General features: G+C 39.5%; 1 protein-coding gene across 1 annotated transcript; it reads left to right on the plus strand.

The window, feature by feature from the left end:
- The first annotated feature begins 225 nt into the window (after nt 1–225).
- Nucleotides 226–24,694, plus strand: relt (RELT TNF receptor). The gene is made up of 11 exons (XM_034225416.1): nt 226–424; nt 13,699–13,773; nt 13,928–14,020; nt 14,382–14,566; nt 14,687–14,739; nt 14,880–15,134; nt 18,742–18,822; nt 19,101–19,179; nt 21,643–22,026; nt 22,319–22,444; nt 22,991–24,694. The coding sequence occupies exons 2-11, from the start codon at nt 13,729–13,731 to the stop codon at nt 22,992–22,994; spliced, it is 1,305 nt and encodes a 434-aa protein (XP_034081307.1). The 5' UTR covers nt 226–424; nt 13,699–13,728; the 3' UTR covers nt 22,995–24,694.
- The last annotated feature ends 69 nt before the right edge of the window (nt 24,695–24,763 follow it).

Below are 24,763 nucleotides of genomic sequence, written 5' to 3' on the forward strand. Positions count from 1 at the left end.
TTTGCATATATTTTCTTTCGTATAATTATTTCATTTTTTTAGTATTTATCATATGTAAATCTATCTATTTTATTTATTTGTTTCAATTGTGAACACATTGGGGCTCCACATAAGGACACCCTTCAGGTTGTGAGCTGCAATCTCTGCTGGCAATGACAATGACCAAAAGAGGGGGTTTCACACACGCACACACACGGGAGTTTCAGCTTGCAGCGGTGACGCACTGTGAGCTCACCCAGCCCGCTCAGTGTTTATGTCTTCTTTTTTTACAGAGAGAAAGAGAGGAGCCAGAGAGAAGGGGGAACCTCGCTTACCGGCTTTGTGGTTTCATCCAGTCTTTCTTTAATCACACCTGCCAACTCTACGACATCTGATAATGCCCGTCTCCAAACACTGATTTCAACTCGTTTTAATCACCAAACCGGTACGTTGTTTCTTATTCCTCGTAGTAAGACTATGTATTGCTGCTCAAGCCGGTAGTTTAGTTGTGTCAGTCATCGCCGGCTGGTGTGGGGCTTTTCTCACCACAAAGCCTGTACGACCGTCTTGACCACTTTTACGCACGGCGATAATATGACATATTCATATGTTCATACGAGTTTGTCTGCGCTACGGGGTATCATATGGCACATTGTGTTCCCTCTATGCATGTGGACAAGGGCCTGGTTTATATGGCAAGATAGTAAAACGTTTTAACGAACAAATGTAAAAGTTGTCTGTGCCTGGGTGGCTGTATTTTATGTATCTGAATCTGATACAGCTTTCCAAGTATAAACTAAGCATAGAGTTTTGTTTTGATGTTCATACCCGATTGAACGCATATGGATACTTCCGGTTCTGGTCATTCAATAATTCACATTTTTCTGGCTATTCTACTACATGCAACTGAACAGATTTGAATTCGGTTAAGTTTATGATAACTATTGGAACAACTGTGTGTGATGGTGTATAATGAGTGAGAGCATGCTTGACGCACTATCGTTGTTACGTGATGACCTCACTGGTAGTATGATCCTCCTACTCTCTTTTTAATTAAGTGAAAAGTCCTGACTCTGCTTTCTGTTCTTATTGTACGCCTCTGTAGAAACTTCAAGCCAATTTTATGCAAAACAAAATAACAAAACCATTGCTTAAGCATTTTGCATTGGGATTGACGGGATTGAAAATGTGTACGCAGTATAAATTTTAGCATGCATCTTTCTGCCCTCACGTGTTTTTATCACTATTAAATAACACACCATTACTTTCGTGGTTTTGACATGAGCTACTGCTTTGTAATGAGCACACTGAGCAATAAGGACAGGCTCCACACACTTACACAAGAGACAAGGTGAGACTGTCATTTTTGGCTGAGGGCTTCTATTGTCTGACACCAAATTCCTGCATGCTTGTTTAAATAAGGGGCTTTCTTTCACACACAACTTTACGCACACACTTCCACCAGAAGAGGGCCATGTACAGCTTCACTGGCTCGTTTCTAATATTATTACAAATAAGTTGTTTTAGGAAGGATTTTGCAGGATTTGCAAAGTTCATTCATCTGCGCTGTCTTGTCACCGCACATGTGAACAGAGATTTCAATGTATGTCTCACAAAGCTTTTAAAATGTCATCTAAACAGTCACCCTTTCCTGTCAGGCCTACTCTGACCACTTTTTTGGGAAATAAATATCCTAAGATGGTTGGACCAAAGTGCGTTTTGTCACATTATATTTCAAAAGTGAGAGGAGCAGAGCAGCGATGGTTTGATCCAAAAGTTCAGGAACTCACTTTACCAAAACCCCCTGCTTTACTTCATGTTTATAGCTACCATATTGTTGGACCAGATTTCACAAAAAAACAAAAAAGAATTTGAGAGTTATAGTCTATTTTTCTCAGAAACCTCTTTAAGAATACAATAGCTTGAAATTTGAATAGTGTCCTTACATTTTTGTTTTGATGTGTGTGTGATTTTAATATGGTTTAACCTAAAATGTCCATGAATATTGCTCTGTGTGTCTGAGGTTTGTCCATCTTATCGTGTTTGACTGATTTTAAAGTCAACTGCACTCAGGAGGACATCTGTAACTATACCACACACACACACACACACACACACACAAAACATACAATGCCATGACATTGATTAGCAGTCGTGGATGTATCCTGGGCCAAATTGAACCCAAGGTTACAGTGTTCACCCCGAGCATTTACTTTACACTTTGCCATTTTGGTTAAAACGCAACAAAATGATTCAACTCTATTTGAGCTTATGTGCATGTGGAAGTCAAATAAATCAACCCTGTCATCTGTCCGTCCGTCCGTCCGTCCAACTGAGTGGTTGGGAATGCCTCCAGACATCCACCATCCCCGTGCCACAGCAGCTTGCCTGCCTCCCCAATGTCAGCCAGGAAACTCTGTGCCAAAGAATTTCCCCCTGCACCGACCGCAGAGCCTGACCCAAGCTGGCTCAGGGCTCTCAGGCAGATTGGTGGAGGAATGGATGATTACAGGGGAACCTGTACACGAAAAGACATTAGCACGAGCATGCAAACACTCAAATAGTCTTACAGTTAGCATACACATACACACACCCAAGCATGATATAAGTAATTTAGTTAATAGTAAAGCAGGATAAGATGGATAGCAGTATCTAAAGTGAACCCTAGGCATTGTTCTTCTGAGGAGGAAGTGTTCGTCAGGAGAAAAAATAAAGAGTCACTTCCCGGACGCTCCAGGACTTTTGTGCCTGAAGTTACAAAGGTGATGCATATTTGATCTCTTCCTTATTTGTTCTGACACATGACAAAGAGAAACAGCCTATCCTTAAACTCGAAAAGTAAGAGAGCCAAATAATGTTCCAAATGTTTTGCTTTTAAAAAACTACAAATTATGAATCCATATCCAAATAGCTGCTAATACATTTTCTGACAATGATACATTTATGTTATGCTTCTTTTAATTTATGCTCCACTCATTTCACAAAGAACGACTGTCATTTTTACTCCATCCGATTTAATAAACGTCTAAATTTGTCACTTTCAAGATTAACATTTTACAAATAAACATTATCCAGTTGATAAAATATAATGCATTGTTTTAATGATTAAACTTCCCAACATACATTCTAATTGACCAACTACAACATTGAGGGACAAGTCAACTGTACGGTTGTAGTAGCTCTTTAGTTTAACTTTTATTTAAATGTGTGGCTTTTTTGTTCAATGGAGCATACAATTGAAACTGCATGACATGTATAACCTAAGAAAATGGGGTGAAATCTTCCACTTCTGCTTCTACGTTAAACTGCCACACTGTATGTAAAGCGTGGTTTGTACCTGGTTGCTCAGTCACATTCCATGAGATTTTGTAAGGACAAAAGCAGACTGCAGTAACTCTGCAGGGCCTGAGTTCATGACCCTTTCCCCCTGTCTTCTCCATCTACCCTCTCACTTCCCACTGTGTACTGTTTAATTACACGGTCTAAAAAATAAGCTTTAAGAAAAGAGAGTGCAGCATTTCGTACCCCAAAGACCAACTCTTGGGAAGGAAAGACAAATCTGCAAGGCAACCACAATGTGCCAGTTGAACTCCAATGAACCAATCGCTGGCTTTATGTTGCCAGAACAAATCACACACCAGTGAGCCCGGGTCTTTGTGACGAGGCACAAATGAGTGAGTGTGTGTGTGTTTAAAACTTTGGAGAGAATCCACACAATCCAACCACTTAATGAAGATGTAGCCAAACAAGAGAGGAAATTGAACCTCTCAGCATTTTTATAGAGTTATCGAATTCAACTTAAAACCCAGCAAACTTGGATCCATAAATATATATAGATGTAAGTGTGTGTGTCTGTGGTTTGGTTTGCATGCTGGGTCCACTGAAGAGTTGCTTATCTGTTTTGTTCACCCTTTTCCAGAGGTATGAGGAAAGGCTTTCACATACAGTATACCTACAAACTCACATATGGAGGTTTTAAAATGTTTAACATTCCCAGAGTTTGGAATTCCAGCCTTCACTGTGGCCTCCGACTGTCGGACTCACTGACACGGCCTTCATTAATGTAATATAGTTTCAAATGAAATTTGCTTTTTTTGACAATGGCCTAGCTTGGCTTAGCTTAGTTTAGCACAAAGACAGAATAGCCTACAGGGTAAACAGCTAGCTTGGCTCTGTTAGAAAGTCACAAAATCCAGTTGTCTGGCAATCCTACAGTGACAACTATTACGATCAAGCTTAGTTTTTAAGGAGCCCATTTACGTAAGGGTCCAGCTTTTCCTTTCAGACATGGATTTTCAAGGTTTACTTATCTCTGCACATAGTTAACATACTTTCCCCAAAGGCAGGAAACTATAGAGACTTGTTTCGACAAGTGAAAAGGTAATTTATAATTTAGCCTTACATTAAACAGCTCTTTTAAATGATCATACATAGGCCTAGAATCTGTAGGACAATATTTTCTCTACCAGAGCTTAGCTCATTCATAATTGAGTCGATTTGTTCGCTGATTTAAATAGTACTTGGTAAAATCCTCTATTTGTTTGACAAATAGAGATTACATGTTGTAAGTGTTGTTTTTACACCACATACACTTGTTTTTGTGTGAGGAAATGGCAATTGCTTTATTTTAGTTGGTTTGTAAGTTATAATTTAAGGTGTTGTGAACAGAAGGAGTTAATTTACATCCACCGTTAATGATGTTGATGAGGTAAGAGAAAATACCAGACTCAAAAACATCTCTACTCTGACACACATATTTTCGTAACTCAGGTTGCCCCATGTTCTCCTTAAGTCGCCTTAGATTCTGTTGGGGTTGTTTTGTAGCCAGAATTGCTTTGTGGTTGGCTTCTGGTAGTTTAAAATAGTTGCAGAGTGTCTGTGTCTCATGAAAAATATCTCCTTCTGTTTTCAGCAATTCTATAGTTTTTCACTATTTTGTAATGAGGGCAGACCTAAAAATCTAAATTGATTAAAGCAAAAATGGTCTTGAACACTTTAAATCTTTCAATGTACCTTAAAACATCTTTGTAAAACCGGACTTAATCGAAAGGCACCATTGATGATGAGTTAAATTCAGGCAAACAAACTCAGGCTTTATGTCTAACTCTTACAATTTGTAATTTTACTTAAAGTTATTTCAGTGGGGACTTAGAGTAGAGCATTTGAATGAATGAGTAAGCCAACCTGTGGCATCTATTTCTAATGAACAAAAGGAAAGGAAACATTTCTATTGTATCACCAGAGTTACATTTGTATGCGTATAGCGTATGCATTCATGGTGGTTGTAAATTAGGACATTGCACTGTCACCCTGATATATTGTGGGATCTCCGGCGGTTGTTGCAGTGGTATTTCTCTGGCTGTAAACTTAAATCCATCTGTCTTTTTGCCTCTTCTTCCTCTTGCCCTCTAACTCTAGTCAATTCAACCACCCTCGTTCCAACTCAGTGATATCTGTCACAGCTGAGACACAAGAGAGGCCCGATAAGTTTCTGCCGGTGTACAGTTCCACTGGAAAACATTACGACGTAACATCAACGTCAACCCAAGGACAGAGAGGACGAATAACAGACACAAAGAGACAGCGAGAAAAACGTATCCGCAGACAAGTGCGGAGAGGCGACATCAGACCATTTATCAAACACGATCCCCATAATGAGACATGGTCTGCGCAATAACGTAGAAAGTGTTGGCGTAAATCTGCCTTTCATTTGCCGATAATGGGCACCTCCATTAAGTAAAACAGAGGGTATGGTAGTCCCGATCACGTCGTTGTTGTACACGTGCACATTATCTCTTAGTCCACGAAATGTCTGATGGATAATGGAGTGTAATTACCTTAAACCTTTTTTTGCCATCTCAGTTATTTTCTATTGTATTCCACTATATAGGTCGTTAGATAAAGAGGTGTTCCCCATGGCTGGACATGCTACGTGACCTAATGGCCTTGATAGGTAGCGATTATCGCCTTGGGAACTTGGTGGTTGAATTTTCTTTGTCAAACCTTACTATCTCGGGACAAAGTGGGAAAACCATGCCTTTTCTAGTGCTGTAGAAAGAGGTCCATCAGCCATTTTCAAGTACAAAAGGAGCATTCAGGCTCCTTTAGTATTTTTTTGTCAAACCACACAAGTATACACAAACATGGCCATCGCTTTGTTTTAATCAAGTCTAAAGCAAAGATGAATCTCAAAGAATAATCCTTTCGATGTCTGTCTTTCTCTGAAAACACATCACCACACCTACAGAGCAAATGACAAAGATAATTAAACTGAGATGATTCATTATGATAAGTCATCATTTTCTACACACCGCTCAAATATTTCATGTACATAGTCAATTGTGATAACCACTGTGAGTGGTAACAATAAGGAGGCAAACACTGTAAATTCACAGTCCTGCTAACTCTATTGTAATTTTTAGATAATATTTGTCTTTATATTTGGAAATGATATCATTGAAGGCCTAAATCCTAGAAGCTACCTCAGGCAAACTGCTGCTATTACACTCAATATAACATACTCCATTCGATAGTTTACCAGTGGCGAACCGTCAGGGCCTTCAAGGTATTCAGAGAATACCCTGGAACACTCAGATAAAAAAAACAAAAAATCGATTTAATTATATAAATAAAATGTATATAAAATGAATAAATGAGAATCGTATCTGTGTTGTTGATCTGTAATATTACAGTGTTACGTTGATTTGTTTGTCCTTCTCGGACCATGCACTACGCATTTCAGTGGTTTTGTGTTAGAAAATAAAACAACCAATCAGATCTTGTTCTGGGTCTCTGGGTAGAACATCCTTCAACCAAGGTATTCTACATCCTTGATCGAATGCCCTGGCCGTTGCACCGAATGAGAGCGTACGTTTGGACTGACAGTTTGATCAACCAATCATATATTGATTTGTAGCCAATGGGCGTATTCTTTTAGAGTTTCCCTCGGTTCCAGGGTATTCTAGAAGGCCCGCTAGTTAACTGGCTCGAGATAGAGGATGAATGCGACGAAGCAATTCATGCTGTTTTATTGTTTTTAACTTTGAAATGACAAGTGCAGCAGGTGAAGATGAAGTTGTTGCGGAATTGTTGTGAGTACCCTTTTCAAGACGACAATTCAGTGAAAAGACGGACATTGATAGACACGGTTCGCCACTGAAGTTTACATGTCTATGTGGTAGTGAATATTCTACACTTTAAATCACTTGGCCAACTACTTCCTCAAGTATGTTTTGGTTAAAGGTAGGCTGGCTATTAATCAAGGTTCAGTTACTATGGGCATGGGAACGTGGTTGTCACATGTTTTGATGAGTTTATTTAAATATGCCATTTGCAACCTTTTACAACATGGCAGCAAATATTATAGAAGTCAATGCACTGCAATGAAAATTAATTAATTAATTGTCACATCAATCTGATGTCTGAGGTCTTTGTCGCATCTATTTCTGTCTACAAATGGCTAATTATGACAAAATACAGTCAAATATTGTGTTAGTAAACTGCAAAGAGATATTTTCATAGATCCGTTTATTTGAACGAGGCAGAAAGAACACTGCTTACCTGAAATAGGCTTATTTGAAGTACTTGATAATGGAAAGTAAGACATTAACAGTCAGATCTGTCATCTAAGCCAAAGTGTTTAAATGCTTCACTAGGACAGTATAGTCTACCTTTACCTTTGTGTCACTATTTTTAAATAATCTTTCTCTATAGGCTGTTTTTAAGACAAGCTGTTGACTCAGCAGATGTCTCATTGCTGTTTAATGATCAGAATATGTTTACAGAGTTGTTGCTTTAAATATATTCCAATCTGTAAGCATGACTTGTGACTCTAGACTTGACACCAAAAAAAATGGTGGCATTAAAATAGTATCATTGCAGTCTCATGTCTAACCAGACTAATGTGTAGGCCTACTTGAGAAACACGGCTCATTGTTATGAAGCCAATAACGTGGCAGCTACCCTTGATCTCTCCTACCACTCAGTCACCTCACACTGAAAGCAGAGGAGCTCCACTCATTCATGTGTTTCCCCTTTTGTGGTTCTTCTTTCCTTCACAGCTTCACATAGTAAGATCTCTGTTTAGCTGCTGCATGACATCAACGAGCCAAAAACCACTACAGAATTGAACAACGTCCGTGTTTTTGTCATGCCTTTCCCATTACTTCTTTATTATTACTATTTTTAGGTTGCCTGAACAAAACAGAAAATGTGACTAGTCATGTGATGTTGTCCCGACTTGTTATTGGGATGTGTCAAACAGCAGCACCCAGGGTTTTGGGTAATTACTGTTTTACAGTTTAGGAAAAGGCGTCACACTCTTCTCCTTTTCCTTTGAGGTGTTATGATTTTTTATCCTGTTTTGTTGTTTTCTCATAAATTGACGAAAGACTAGTGCGTGTTGGTGTCGTATGACTTCTTTGTTTTGTATGCTGGGATTTTCGGAGAGATCTTAATTTCCTGTTATATCCTGCACTTCCCACGCTTTTGTCTTCTCTCACTTTTTCTATTCTTTTGTCTGTCTCTCTTTCTCTCTTTATGAATACACATATCTGACTGCAGCTTCCAAGCCAAAGCACATTGCTGAAAGAGGTGTGAAGCAAGCTGGATTAGGAAAAAGGAAACTTGCAAACAATAAAATGCAATTACCGGATTTGACAACTCAAGAACCAAGAGTTGTGGAAAGAGCATGTGGAAAAAGTATGAGAGTTCAAGGATTTGAGACACAAAAGGTAGCAGACAAAGCACTTACCTCTCTTAGGGATAAAGGAAGTCTCAGACCAAAATGTACTCTTCATTGTTCAGTGAATCTGTGTTGAAAGATGTTGGGTCCAATGTGGACTACAGTATAGTTCAGAATGTCTATTCTCTTATAAAACATCTCCAAGCCAAACAAGATTGCATTACTCTATCACTAGCACTAGAGTAGTATATAAAGATTAATCTTAACAAATAAAAAGACAACCAGTTATGTGTTGTATCCATGAGGTCAGGCAAAAGCCTTTCAGATATTTTTTGTAAAGGGATGACAAAGTAATGAGATGAGGGTGTTTAGGTGAATGGAGGGATAATATGTTGATTAATTAGGGGTCAATGATTTCTTAGCAATAGTTTGATATTTCAGAATTACACATATTCCCTTCCTTGCTTAGACTGAATTGAAAAGATCCATGCCACTGTTATCTGTCCATTAAACATGGCTTTACAGCATGTTAGCCTAGCTTATCAAGTCTCACAACACGGGAAGCAGCTAGCTTTTCCAATGGCAATACATCCTGCCTACCAGAACCAGTTAAGACACGTTTTTCACGATTTGTGGTGTGATATGTTTGGTACTTTTTTCATGGCTTTAAAATTGTGCTTTTAAGGTTCAAGGTTTTTATTTGTCATACGAACATAGCTACAGTGTAGTTATGACGATGAAAATCTTAGCTCACAGGCTCCTTCAACAGTGCAACACAATAAAACAGATAAACAAAAAAGTGAAATAGTGCAATAAGAGTCTATATGCAAGTTATTGGAATATGATATATTAGATACATAGATAAATAATTTCTAAATACTGTAGCAGCCAGATGAATGTTATGGATGTTGTTTCAACAGTTCAGGTGTTTAACAGTCTTATTGCCTGTGGGAGGACTGTCTCTGAGTCTGGTGGATTTAGTCCGGATGCTGCGGTAACGCCTGCCAGACGGCAGCAGACAGAACAGTTTGTGGCTGAGGTGATCGGGGTCTTTTATAATCCTGAGGGCTTTCTTCCTGAGCCTCTGGGAGTAAAGGTCGTCCATGGATGGCAGCTCCGTCGTGGTGATGTGCTGTGCAGTTTTCACCACCCTCTGTAAAGCCTTATGATTGAGGACGGTGCAGCTGCCGTACCAGGCCGTGATGCAGCCAGTCAGGATACTCTCTATGGTGCACCTGTAGAAGTTGCAGAGTATCCTGGAGTCCATGTTGAACCTCCTCAGCCTGCGGAGGAAGAAGAGCCACTGTCGAGCTTTTTTGGTGATGGTGGTAGTGTGAAGAGTCCATGTCAGGTCCTCAGTGATGTGGACACCGAGGAACCTGAAGCTGCTGTTTAAATTAAAACCCATCGTAAACCGACAATGCTGGCTTGAATTCACCTGGCTGTGAATGGCTGACTCATATCAGTTGTCAGGGTCCTTTTTTCAAATGAATTTTATAATACAAGCTGCTTAGCAAGCAGGGAAAATGGTTGGCAAACTACGCTGGCCCACATATCCAGGATGATTTATTCGTCCCCATAAGTCATTGTTTTGGCTGGATCCATTAATAAAATGCTTGTGAATGGTATAATGGAAAATGACTTGAGTAGATGCTGTCATGCCTCTATTGGAATGCAAAAGCCTTTTCAAACAGGTCAAATTTGAAGTCAGAATGCTGTATGAGGATTATGGAATACATGCATTAATAAATGATAAATACATTTCACATTACTCCGCTGGAGTTTAAGTAGGGCTTTTTTTTCAGTGACTGCACCCCTGAAGGTTAAGAGAGTTTCTCTGTGGAAAACCTGCCCCATCCAATTTGTTACTTGACACTTTCCTAAAAAAGGAGGTTCCTAATTGCAGGCCACATTTACGTTTTACCCTCTCTATCATTGTCGTTTTATTGATCATTTTTGACAGCAGTGTTTTGTGTGCTGTGTGTGTTTGCAAGTGTGCATTTGGGCTGTAAGTGCCTGTGTATGACTTGTAATTAGCCGCTTGCTCTGGTCTATATGGCTTTTTAACACATGCTTCTATATATATCATGCTATCAGGCTGTCTCCCTGCCACTTTTTTCTCTTTCCATTTTAATTCCTCCTTCTCTGTTATCCTCCTCTCTGGCCTCCACAGCCATGTGTTGTTTTTTCAACAAGTGCTTTTTCTGTCCTCGCTTTATCTTTTTCTTCTTCCCTGAAATTATGCTTTAGTGGCCTGTCATTGGCATGAGGTCCTTGCCGGACCAAAATCATAAACTTGTTACATATTTTATTTTCTTGTTTGTGTAAGGCACAACTTGTTGGCGGCTGGTTTTTATGGCATTCAATATCTGTGTGTGTGTGTGTGTGTGTGTGTGTGTGTGTGTGTGTGTGTGTGTGTGTGTGTGTGTGTGTGTGTGTGTGTGTGTGTGTGTGTGTGTGTGTGTGTGTGTGTGTGTGTGTGTGTCACTAGCCACCTGAGACAGTAAAAAGTAATGCACGGATCATTTGTACAAAAACCGATATCAAGGCATTTCACAACACACTTAACGCACATGCACATTATAAACTAGTGATAAGCTGTATGTGATGACTAAACATAAAACAGAATGAATTAAGGGGAGAAGTCTTGATTTGCTTTGCTAGCTAATGTTTAAAACATTTATTTTTGCTGCATGGTCAAAGATGAAGGAGTGCATTAAAGTGGCCTCGCCCATCATGCACATAAAACACACACTGTGTTTTAGCAGTGATAGAAAGGGCATGTCCTAAGGAGGTCAGGGGTGTGTCTGTGGTCAGAGTGACAGTATAAGACACATGCAGGTACATTGAATTCTCCATTCAGCGACACTAGACTTGAGTTTTGTTTCACTTATCTGAACTCTTCAGTTGCATTTTAGTTTGAACTCTCTTACAGTTAGAGCTAATCCTAAGAAATAATTTTTTAATAGTAATTTTGTAGTTTTAAAAATCTTGTAGTCATTTTTAAGTTACTTGTTCAAGTACGACCTTTATCAAGTGTAAGGGTTGAGGTTAGGATCAGTAGGAAAGTTATATTTTAGTTTAGTCCTGACTCAGCATTTGTAGCAGCTTACACAGCATCTTCACTGAGTTGCCACGGAAACAGTGTCAATCAGCTGCAAGTCTGGGGTAAGAGTGCTGCTGTGTCTTTCTCCTCCTTATCAAATACTCTCATATTATCCTGCATTCCCACTGCCTGTATCTGTCTTAGCCAAAATGTCTTCCATCGTTAGTGTCTTCCTCCTTTACTTTCCACTTTCTCATATTTTTTCTGTCCTTCTTTTTGTCATCATAATGCTGTAAAATCAGTTGTATTTAGTGTACTAGTCTATTATGTTTTGGTTGACATATTCTAAACTGGGTATATGATTTTGCTTTGGTCAGTGGCTGTTTTCCAAGCCTGTATGGGTCCAAACAATCACTAAATGTCCTCCTCTTGGTGTGTGTGTGTGTGTGTGTGTGTGTGTGTGTGTGTGTGTGTGTGTGTGTGTGTGTGTGTGTGTGTGTGTGTGTGTGTGTGTGTGTGTTGTGTGTGTGTGTGTGTGTGTGTGTGTGTGTGTGTGTGTGTTTTATAGCAAATTGTTTGCTTACGATTCATCTCAACAAGGATGTTTTAGGTCACACAGTGAAAGTTATAACAGTGAATTATGTTTAAAGTGACAGCAGTTTGATAACATTTTAATGCATTTTCTTTCTTGGGTTTAATAAAGAAGTCAAGGAAATCTGGATTTCAGGTTTAGATTTCTCACTGCTGTCACAGCAATTGAACCTTTATCCTCTTCACGTTGGTTGGCCACTGTGCTGTTTTCCCTGCTCTGCTGCCTTTTAATTAAAAATAAAATACATTTGTTTATACAACATCTCATTTAATACATGTTTTTAAATGGCTTTATGACTGTGTGCATATGGATATGTATATCTGTGTGAGCTTTAGGGAGTTATGCTAAATAATGTCTCAAATATTTTTCAGACAAAAAAGGGCTTACTATAGAGATGACAATATTGTTTTTTGTTACACAATATTAGCTTGTGGCACCCAGATCTAAATACGAGATCCATCAGTGCATATAGAAAGATCTTCCTTGTTGACCTTTTCCTCTCCCTTATTTCCAATATTATTAAAAAAAACGGAGTGTATTTGCAACCGGGGAATTACAATTTGACGCAGCAGCACAAGGGAAAGAAGTTATCAAAGACACATTTCCATAAATACCTATACATCCACAGTATCTAATGTGTAGCCCGGGTGCAAAAAACATTGTTAGCTTGGGACACCCGGGTGTAAATAGCATTGTTAGCTTCGGGCACCCGGGTGTAAATAGCATTTTTAACTTCAGACACCCGGGTGTAGCATCTGCCTTAAAAAACCACAACAAAACAAAGCAGTGTAATCTTCCTGTCGAAGGTTAATGGTATTAATCTATAACTCACCTAAATGACTGGAAATACCCATCCCAGTGGCAGCTATCCTCACACGTTGACAAATTCACCATGTGTTGGCAAATGAATGTGTTGTAGCATCAATAATTGCTTCAGATGTGGGTGCGAGTACAAGCTGCCCAAAAATAGCCACAGGAAAAGCCCTGTTTCATTCACTGTCGGTCATAAAAGAACCTGATTCATGGTAAATGTTATTTACAGCATTTACAACTACTCCTTACCTTCCTGTCCCTCGAGTAACTGCGCTCTTGATGAGTTGCAAAATATGACTCAGGTGTTTTTCGCCATGTGACCGTGTGTGGTTGAGTGTGCATGTGAGTGTTTGTGCGTGCGCGTGCGTGCACGTGACATAAGTGTTGTTATAGTTCATCCAAATGACTATAAAATATGTCTAAGAACTTAAAGGGTCAATCAATTGTGTTTGCTAAAAGGGCACAGTGTGTTGACTAAGGTGATTTATATGATGCTCTTTTAACCCATATCTACATGAACCTGACCTTATTTGAAAACGTGATGAACCCTTTTTCTGACTTTTTTCTTTGTCCTCAATCCTTTAGATCATATGAACATAGAAGAATACTTTGAAGATGATGAGGAACCACCTTTGCTGCTCAGCTCTTGTCCTTCTCACGGTAAACATGTGCATCTGACTGTTTGTACCATATGCAAAAATGACACACTTGTGTGCATTGTACAAGATGACATGAACATCACAATTTTTTAAGTGTATCAACATCATATTAATGTAAACCTCCACTGATCTGTGAGCTTGTGTGTGTCTTCCAGGTGTTTGGCTGTATTGGGACTGCAGCAGTGCAGTGTCGGTGGGGGGAAGGGTGTGTTTGTCTGCAATGCCCTGCCGGCCAGGAGCCTTCCAAGGTGAGACAGCGAGCTGAAATTAAATTATTAATTACAACTCTGCTTTTAAAATATATGTTGCTATCAAGTGCTTTAGGTTCCTTATAAGTATTTTGTTGTACCATCAGAGTCTACAAACGTGCTCCCCATGTTCCTTTATTCTCTCCCCTCCCTACCTTAAATACACTTGTTTCAACAAGGTGAATTATTTTCTTTCTTGCAAATGATTTTAATCTATGTATGTGAAAGTGAAAAGGTGGATATCATTGTTTTTATTCCAGTTAACAGAGACACTCATCCTCTCCATCACCAAAGGGATGCTCTTGTTTTGTGCTTAGTGGCCTATTTTGCTTGAGTTTAGAAGTGTTTTCTTTCTTGACAGGCTTGTGGGCAGATCCAAAGTCCAGCAGAGGAAGTGCAATGTCAGTTGTGCCCGACTGGAAGCTTTTCAGATGCATTGGACTCTGAACCTTGCGTACTCCACACAGCCTGTGAGATCCTCGGCCGTAAGGCTACAACCCCTGGCTCTGCAACTTCAGATGCTGTCTGTGGGGATTGTCTGCCTGGGTAAGGCTTACCTGTCTGCTTGTAACTTGTTCTAAATTAGGTCGCTTTGTTGAGAAAAAAAGACATAATCTCTCTCTAATAATGCTCTTTTCCCTTATTTATTTTTCTTTCTTTTTGCAGGTTTAGCTCCATTGCCAAAGAAGGAGTTTCCACTCAAAGTCTGTGTGTGAAAAGTAAGTGAGATCCTGGAGTGTGTGTCTGAAATCGTTCTTTTTGTCCATCATTCAGTTGACAATTATTACTCATTCCTTTGGAGATTAAGACCATGCTTTATCATCTCTTCTCTGTACCTTCTTCTTCCCATTTCTTTCAGCATCTTTGCATGTCAGAAAGGTGCGTACAGTTGGTAAAGGTCCCTCCAGTGGTGCAGGAGGGCTGGTCAACGGCACAGTGGTGCGCAGCGCTGAGGAGAAGTCAGCAGAGTATGCAGTCTTTGCTATTGTGCCTGTCTTCTGTGTGATGGGCCTGTTGGGTATCCTCATCTGCAACATCCTGAAGAAGAAGGGATACCGCTGCAGTGCTGACAAGGAGGCAGGGGATGAAGAAACTGCCACACCACAGAAAGAAGGTAAGAGATATTATATCATAGTAATTCCAAAGAGAAAAAAAGTTTAAAAAGTGAGCAAGAGATCGAAAATAGCAGTGCTAGGTACTACTGAAACAAACATTTATGTTAAGGTTGTTGTCACGTTTGCCTGTGAAAATCCTAATTAGCACACACACATGCACAAGCCTAAGGGGCAGTGTCTTTGTGTGCAGCCACAGCCCATGTATCTCTGTAATGGGACCGCACGCAAGCCAACATGGGAGGCTTTTTTAAAAATCTCTTTTAACTTTGACCTTGCAGGGGTCATTAAATGCAATGCATGCTGTGTTTTTCTTAGCGCACGCTGTTATTTTGTAATTTTCCTATCTGAAAAGGTGGGAAAAAAGCTTTCCCATCAACTCACTCACCCTGCTGACGTAAGAGAGAAACTGACTTGGGTAAACATGGAAAGAGGTATAAAGAGAGGCGGGGTAGTGCTGAAGAATAAAGAGAGAAAGTGGAATGAGGCTGGTATTAACCGAAAGAGAAATTGGTATCAATAAATAAAACAAGATAGGACACAGGAGGAAACAGTAAGCCTTTTTTCTCTCCATTACACAATGTTTGCCTACTTGTCTTTTTAACTAAAATTGACATTTTAAAACATTTGTTTTTATATGATATAAACAAACAAGATATAATGCTTCCATAAATAAGCTTAAGAGATGCTGGTATGTGGATTTTGACATTAGTTGTTTCCCCTTGCTTACAGTGTTTATGCTAGACTAAGCCGACTAAGTAACTTCATATTCAACGGACAAATATAGAATTGGTATCGAACTTCTCATGTTACTCTTAGCGAGAAAGAAAATGATTGTTTTAAGTACTACTTTAAACAGCCTATAACTTGCAGAGGCTCCTTGAAGACCTCAAGATTCATAACTGAAAACATAAACATTTAAAGTATTATATAATTTGTTTACATTCTTTTGTCAATCTTTTCCAGCCTTTTTTTTTTACTATCTTTGCAGTTAATGTCATTTCATGAGTGGTCTAAGCTTAAACTGATAGAAAGGCTAAGCTGGCTCTTCCCTCACTCACCTGGCGGTACGAGGCTCAGAGGAAAGCTGTGTGACAGCCAATTAGCCGCAGAGTCAGGCTGCAGCCTCCACAGATTACACTTTCTGTCAGCACGTCTCACACCAAGGAACTGTTTACGTTTGCACCCAACACCTGCTGTTTTGGATATCCCATCATTACTATCATTACAAAGTGAAATTCAGCGCCAACATTTTCACTAGTGAATTATATTTAACATTTTAACATCTTGGTTGGCTCAAACCACTTCTTTGTTACACATACTCACACTTGTAGATTTCTTGAAATAATATGTTGATTGAATCAGTTTGCTAGCTCATTTTTTGTTGATTACAAGAAGAACAGCTCGTATGTCTCTTATCTTCAACCTCAACCACCAAGATGACAGCTTTTCTATTCCTTCAACCAGTCTTAAGAGCAGATACCACTCTGAAGATGTAATTCCAGAAGTCATAGCAACAGTCCTTAGGTGAAAGATCTCTCCCTTTTGTTTTCAGCGTTGCCTTAGTCTCTGACTCTCCAAGCACTGTGTTGTGAAACTTGAGACATCCCTGCACCTAAAGAGAAACTCCCTGAACCCCGTCCCCCTGCAGAACTCTTTAACTGCCCTCATACTCTCCATTCATCCCATCTCTTGGCTCTCTTACACCGTCTCCCGAGCCTCCACCCCCTTCTCGTATAAACATGACACTATCCATCCATCTCTCCTTTCCCAGCCAGATTAATTATTCAATCAGGTCCTCATGGCTTATTACCCTTCTTTCTTTCTCGAATCCTTTCTCCTCTCCTTATTTCATTTGCGTTCGTCTTCCTTCTTCTAACCAAATTGTTCATCTTCTTTGTCAATCAACAGAGTTTGTCAGGAACTTCCAATCTTTATATATATATATATATATATCCAACTCCTGTATGTTTTAATTTGAGTTTGACTGATTGATTAGTGATTGTAATTGAAAGATTTTCAATAAAGGACAATACAGAATATAATGCAGATAACAATAGGTTAATAGAACGGTCAGAGGGCAGTTGGAGGTTTAGGATACTGCATTGGTTCTTACTCTAGCAATTTTCTCATGATCTCTGCTCAGAGTGAACACCCATGGGGATGAATTACAGAAGCCAAGCTTAGCATGTTAGGGCTTGAATCAAAGTCTGTGGCAGAGAAAAGTTTGACTTATTGGTGCACGATGCAGTGACAGGATGGCTCAAGGAAACAGAGAGGACAAATGTGGGGTGGATAAGACCAACAGAAATGTGAGCTAGAGTCAACTCTGCAACTTTGAGTTCAAGCTCACAAAGGGCAGAGTGAAAGGTACAGTTTAGTTGCTGCAGTTTTCAGTTTCAGCCATAAGCTCCAAAAGACTGCTACAATCAAGCGGACACATTTTGTTTTACTTGAAGCACAAATGTAAAACAGAAATTCATCAGGACACAGGATGATTGGCTGGTGACTTATTGTGGCTGACACTGAAACTCTAAACATATGGCTGTGACTCTGCTGTAAGAATGAATAGTAGAGAATGAGTGCCACACTGTGAAATGGATGCCGTTATCCTCGCATAGCAACTGCCACTATGGAGAGGGACCCAGCTTTTGTTATGGCCTAACAACAGCCTGACACTGCTTATGCAAGAAAGACATGCACATTGACACAAATGCATACAGTCACATTTTGCTTTGTAACACACTGATACAGGGGTCACCTGGCATTGGGGGTCTACAACACAGCAGACACACACACACACACACATACACACACACACACACACACACACACACACACACACACACACACACACACACACACACACACACACACACACACACACACACACACACACACACACACACACAGCTCTGTGTGCTTCAACAGTGCTGAATAGAGTGTGATCGCTGAGTAAGCTATTCTAGACCTCATCACTCTCCTCTCTGCTGCCTCTCTGTGCTTTGCTATTATGGGATGGTCCGGGGTGTTGCTATGGAGGCATATCTATTCTTTGCTGTTCAGTCATCCACATCCATCCTTATCAGTCCCATGGTGCACTGGGGCACTGTATCCCAGCAGTGACATGCACTGTGTGAACTGTGAAGGAAGGAACACATTGTACACTGTTAAGTCAGTTAAATATGTGGGTGGACATTTAAAAATATATGGCCCTTTGCTTCAAGTTTATATTACGACGTATAACACATCTTTAGAACACATTTGTTACCATAAAGTTTGGCAACTTTACTTAAGGTCTTCCTCCTGCACACTGCATTTCACGTTCTCTGTGTTGTAATAATGTGACAACACAGAGAAAGCCATAACCATCTACTTTGGAAAATAACCAAGCCTTTTCACAGTACACCAAATACTGGTAATAGTTCTCTACAACTAATCTTGTTGTTTTTATGCATATGACTGCCTTTGTATTTGTGTTACATGTACGTGTGTCATTACATGGACTTAACATTTTCAATATACTACATCTAGAACCCCGAAGTGCATCATACAGTATTAGAAGGTATATAATTTTCTCTGTCTGTCTGTGTTTTTTGTTTGCTCTAGGTAACAATTGTCCCTACATATCTGACGACCTGAATGAAGACACCATCAGTGTTCTGGTTCGCCTCATTACTGAGAAGAAAGGTACGTGCAGCAATGACGTCATGTGAGAGATTGCGGTAAAAGTCATTAGGTGTCTTGTGGCTTTCAATTGTAACAAGGTGTCATCAGAGTGCGTCACAAACGCATCTTCACTGCTGCAAGCTCAGACTGTTCACGCCTTATCTCCATCAAAAATGGTTAACGTTGAACTGCAAGCACTGACTCAAACTTTTTTCAAAGAAGTTTACTATTCTTATCAATTATCAATAAGCACTGATTTACAGAATGAATTGTCAATCTTGTGTTTGTTTGCTTTTCAGAAAATGCTGCTGCACTGGAGGAATTGCTGCTGGAGTACGAGAGCAAACAGATGTCCATAAGCAAAGGCTCCTCAATCAAGTATGAGACCACACTCGTTTACACACGCCCTGCATGGATATATATATACCTTCAACATATACTTTGCTCAAGCTGTTTATGGTTGAAATGAGTACAGAGGAAAGCACAATTTGGGAGAGTGCAAAGCAGAGCCCTCGATTCTGCCAAGAGATGTTTACAGAGAAGGGAAACCTTTCCAAAAGATACAGACAGTTTTTCATTAGAGATAAAAGCTGAATAATGATGTACACTTATAGATTAGGAACCACCTTTAATTTAAACATAGGTTGAATATGAATTGAATGGAAACAAATATGAATTGGCTCATTTTCCAGTAGAACCAGCTAAAATGAAACATTACAAACTGTTTTAGTTCTTTAACTTAACATTTGAATGCATGCTTGGATTTATAGGATAATAACTCAACATTGGGTCCTTGACTGGTTGGGTGTTTAACTCACATTGTACACATCTTATCAATATCATACCTGCTGCTCTTTATTCTTGTTTTACTCTTTAAAAAAAAAAAAAAAGTATTGTCAAAGCAATGCACATGTAAACTGCATCTGAATCTCAGCTACAGCTTGTACTTGGCATAGCATCACGCCCTCTTGTCTGGAGTAAATGTCTGACATAGGTGATACCGCTGTCTCTTGAGTCATTAGGCTCGCCAGCGTATCTGTCACTAAGCTCATTGGCTTGACAACATTGACATAGTTAAAAGTCACACGATTTACATGACCAAAAGTACTGGTGGTTTGAACTTTGGTTATAATCTGCGGCTGTTAAAAGTGTTCAAATAGTCAGAAATTAATCTTACAAATCCAGCAACATGCTGCTATATGCCACAGTCTTCACCACTGTGTTTTCCTTCATCAGCGCTGGCATTAGGGGACAGGAGGCATGTTCTACTCCAAATTGCCCTTCTAACTAATATAGATGTGAATGGGTATTTTACACTTGTGTGTGTGTTCCACATATGCAGTAGTAAGAAGGCATCTGGCTTTGTGCTGCTGCTCGATGGGCTGCTGCTGTATGTGAGCTTTAGATTTGAGAACATTCTGACACTGACACACACACACACACACACAAAATGCACACCGAAATCTGGAAAGCTCTCAGGTCCTCTGTGTGTGTGTGTGTGTGTGTGTGTGTGTGTGTGTGTGTGTGTGTGTGTGTGTGTGTGTGTGTGTGTGTGTGTGTGTGTGTGTGTGTGTGTGTGTGTGTGTGTGTGTGTGTGTGTGTGTGTGTGTGTGTGTGTGTGTGTGTGTGTGTGTGTGTGTGTGTGTGTGTGTTTGGGATGGGAGGGTCACTACAGGTCACCCACTAACTAGTGCAACACAGGGACACACGGCTGCATTTTGTCCCTTTTGCTATGCCTTTCTCTGCACAAAAAACAATAGAAAGACAACAACTGAAGAGGCCTGAATGAACGTTCCAAAAATATAAAAGTTACAATTTCAAACTACAATTTATTTTCTATTTCTATTTCCATTTTGTGTATTATTATTTTTACATTCACATTACATTGCATTTAGCTGACGCTTTTATCCAAAGCGACTTACAATAAGTGCATTCGACCAAGAAGATACAATCTTGAAGAAAACAGAATCATATAAGTACATCAGGTTTCATAGAGCCAAACATTTCAAGTGCTCAACTAGCTTTAGATAAGCCAGTCCTTTATCAGTATATAAGTGCTTTGTTAGTAATGTTATTGCTCGAAGTGGAGTCGAAATAGATGAGTTTTCAGTCTCCCCCGGAAGGTGTGTAAGCCTTCTGCTGTCCTGATGTCAATGGGGAGCTCATTCCACCATTTTGGAGCCAGGATAGCAAACCCACGTGTTTTTGCTGATGGGAACTTGGGTCCCCCTCGCAGCGAGGGTGCAGCGAGCTGTTTGGCTGATGCAGAGCGGAGTGCACGTGCTGGGGTGTATAGTTTAACCATGTCCTGGATGCAGCATGGTACGCTAGTAGGCCTACCAGTGTCTTGAAGTGGATTCTAGCAGTTACTGGAAGCCAGTGAAGGGAGCGGAGGAGTGGTGTGGTGTGGGAGAATTTAGGAAGGTTGAAGACCAGACGAGCCGCTGCATGAAAACTTAAAAAGAATATCTGTTAAAAGGTGTAGTTGAATGTTTCGATATTCTTTTTAGGTTTTCATACTCGCTTGTCATCATGGCATTAAGCTTTTACTCTGCATCAACAACAACAACAACAACAACAACAACAACAACTTTAAAACAAAGCACAAACTCCACACTAAATATACATTTTTGTATGCCACTTAAGGGTTTTAATTATACTCTATTATCAGTATGATTTGCTCTTACAACCATCTTATAATTATTTTTTAATTTCAGTATTTTAATTTTTAGAGAAATTAACTTCTTGTCTTGACTAAAAAATAGACTTAAATGTTTGTAAATGTTGTCCAACCAATCATTTATTTACCCCCTCTTCATCCTCTCTTTCTCTACCCCCTAGGTTCCCAATGCTGTCTCCCCTGTCCCAGTTCTGTTCCCTCCCCAAGCTGTGCCCCCATCAGTCCCACCATCACACCATCTCTGGCCTCTCCGGCCTGGCCCCCAAACACGGCTACCGCTGCACCCGCTGCGCCCAGAGAAAGTGGCCCGCTGTCCTCATACCACCCCTGGGTGCCCTTAAAGATCCCCTGAAGCCCGCCAAGACCTTCATTGTTCCCTCCCTGGACAAATCATACGACCAGCAGAAGAGACCCCTGCTTGGGGGGGTGTTTGTCAACACCCACCATTCACAAGCTGTTGTGCCAAATACTGTACAGGACAAAGTGGAAGGGAGTGAAGTGAAGGAGAGGAAGGAGGGAGAGCTGACCGTGTTGTCTGTGGGAAGGTGAGACATGTCCTAATACTTCACACGCAAAACAACACACAACTGACGTGAGGACAATACAAATACTCTACATTTGTATTTTTCACTTTTTCAGCACTTTTTTTCACATTCAAACCACATTTCAGAAGCAAATATGTAATTCATAACACATTTATTTAGAGTTATAGTTTTCAGTTACTTTGAAGATAAAGATTTTTCTTTAAACACATTTTATTAAATATGATGCATTGTTATAGATTAAAGCATTTAGTATGAAACATATTTAAACTTAGAACTTTGACTTTACGAATAGATTTCAAGTCGCTCAGATCCCAGAGATGAAGCATCTCACGTTGGAAACCAAGAAATCATCCCAGGAGCAACAAAACTCCCTTTTTGGAGGAAAGTCCTTCTCCTCCTCATCATCTGGGATCCAGAGGTACAACCTGCAGCGCACACTCTCTCTGTTCTTGCTTCTTTCCTACATTTACTCACCGTAATCACCCCTCTCCTTCAGTATTTCTTTCCCCAGTATGCAGCTAATTGTTATGACTTGCAGTGCTGTGAAGTAGCGCAAGATCATAAGCATCTGATCTAATGTATTTGTGTGGCCAGCACCGAATGATGTGGTCTGTTTTACTGGGAAAGGAAATTATACACAGCATGATCATTGTCTCTAAAATGATTTGGGAAATGAGTTTCCTGTTGTCTGGTCAAACGCATGTGCAAACATTCTGTGAATCCAAATTATTACAGTACTCATGTAGACCTGTCTGTGGTCAAAACTATCTATTAAGTCTTACAGTCACACACAAATATCCTTAAATTAGACAATAATTTATGCTTCGAATTAGACCAAAGGATGAAAATGCTCAAAAGCATGTTATTTCTTACTCTTGAAAATCTCTTTCACTCCTTCTCCTATTATGCCGTTGATTTCCTCATCCTGCCACCTCCTTAACCTTTTATTCTCTCTCTGTTTCAGATGAAGATACAGAGAGATGTAACACTACCTCGCTGAAAATGACCTCATCAACTTGACAGCTGGCAGGGAGGGTGTTTCTAGAAATCTGACAAAAAGAAACCCCAAGAACCACCTCAAGCTCAAATAAGTTGTTTCTACATAATATGAGGAGAAAAAAACTGTATTTATTATTACATGACGACAAAAGTGTACTATACTTTCCCAATGACAAGGGAAAGTGGAGAGTGAAGCTTTTTAAATACCAGAGTGTCAATTCCCGACACTAGAAGGAAGGATGAGAGACAAAAACAAAGAAGATCATTTTGGATCGTAAGAAAAACACATTCTCAGCCACTATAGTTGTGTTTCCAGAGAAGGAAATGGACACAGGGGTAAAACACATTGCATGTAGACAGACTTGTGTGAAGAGGACAAAAATGTGGAATACTTAACTGACCAAAAGACAAGACTAATACATCAGTGAGTCTGAAACAAGCTGAACTGTGTACACTACATTTAAAAGAGAGGAAATATTAAGCCAAGTAGTCTGTTATCAAGCATACAAACTACGAGTGTTAGACACTTGATTTAAGACTTCAAGAGCACTACAGAAAGTATTATACGAACAAAATGTTATGAAACTAAACACCATATTGTTGTTTTAAATATTGTTTTATTATAAGTTTAGTAAAATAGCTCCTCTTCTTCTGCTCATATAGGATTTGAAAAAGATGAATGTAGTCTTAACAGAAGATGCACTCACTGAGATCAGTGAAAGTTTGACAGTTTGCAACTTTAAAGCTCTTAGACTAGACACAAGTAGGTGATCAGGGGCCAAAAGTTCCTCTCAGAGTGGGCCACTAATACTTTATGACAGCAATGTTTTTCTTTTTACATCACTGCATCCCAAACGGCAGTAAGAAGCTGAACTCCTACTGACAAAACGAGATGGATAGATATTACTTTGTAGAATAGAACTTGTAAATGAATGTACATATGTAAATATGGGTGGGTAAAAAAAGACATACAGCTTTTTATAATTTTAGCATACACTATGTATAAGGTAAGAGACGACTGCACTGCAGCAATAAGTGACCCTTGTAGTCCATCATTAAAAAAGCATGAAACCTGTCCCACCATCATGCATATAAGCTGAATTGCTGGTTCATCAACATCATATAGCTTCCGCACCTATATGATTTTTCACAATTTGAGTGCAAAGTTTCAATGTTTTAGTCATGAGCTTTTAAAACGTTCTCAACCACATTCATACAGTACACATAGCCAGACTCAAGTTATGCAATTGTCATAACTGTAAGAAACACGATCATATTTTATTCCAGTTTAATAAAATCAACCAACCAGTGGCTGCGCAGGATTAGTGGTTGAGTTACACCAAAGTTATGCAGCCGAGTTGGCTTCAGTTTACATCTTCATGGCTGTAAGAGTTTACTATAATCATAGAGGCCACTCATTTACATATTAACTTAATTTGTTACAAGGAATGTCAACATGTCTGGATGGACTGAATATGAATTGGTTGCAGCAGTTTCATTTTTTCTGTTTTTATTACTATTATTATAGGACTATTATTGCTGAAGTGTTGCTGGTAGGAAGGATTCAAAAAACACATTCATCTCATCAACTTTGTAGAATTGCATTTATAATATGACTTTTTTTCTGTATGATGTTTTTACTGTTAAAATAAAGAAGAGGTGTATTTTAGATGCTATCTTCTTTGTTGTTCTTGCTGGTGTATACTAATGTGTTATCTACTGTTGGCTGATGTTGGTA

This window comes from Gymnodraco acuticeps, unplaced genomic scaffold (genome assembly GCF_902827175.1).
Source record: "Gymnodraco acuticeps unplaced genomic scaffold, fGymAcu1.1, whole genome shotgun sequence".
NCBI classification, from domain to species: Eukaryota; Metazoa; Chordata; class Actinopteri; order Perciformes; family Bathydraconidae; genus Gymnodraco; species Gymnodraco acuticeps.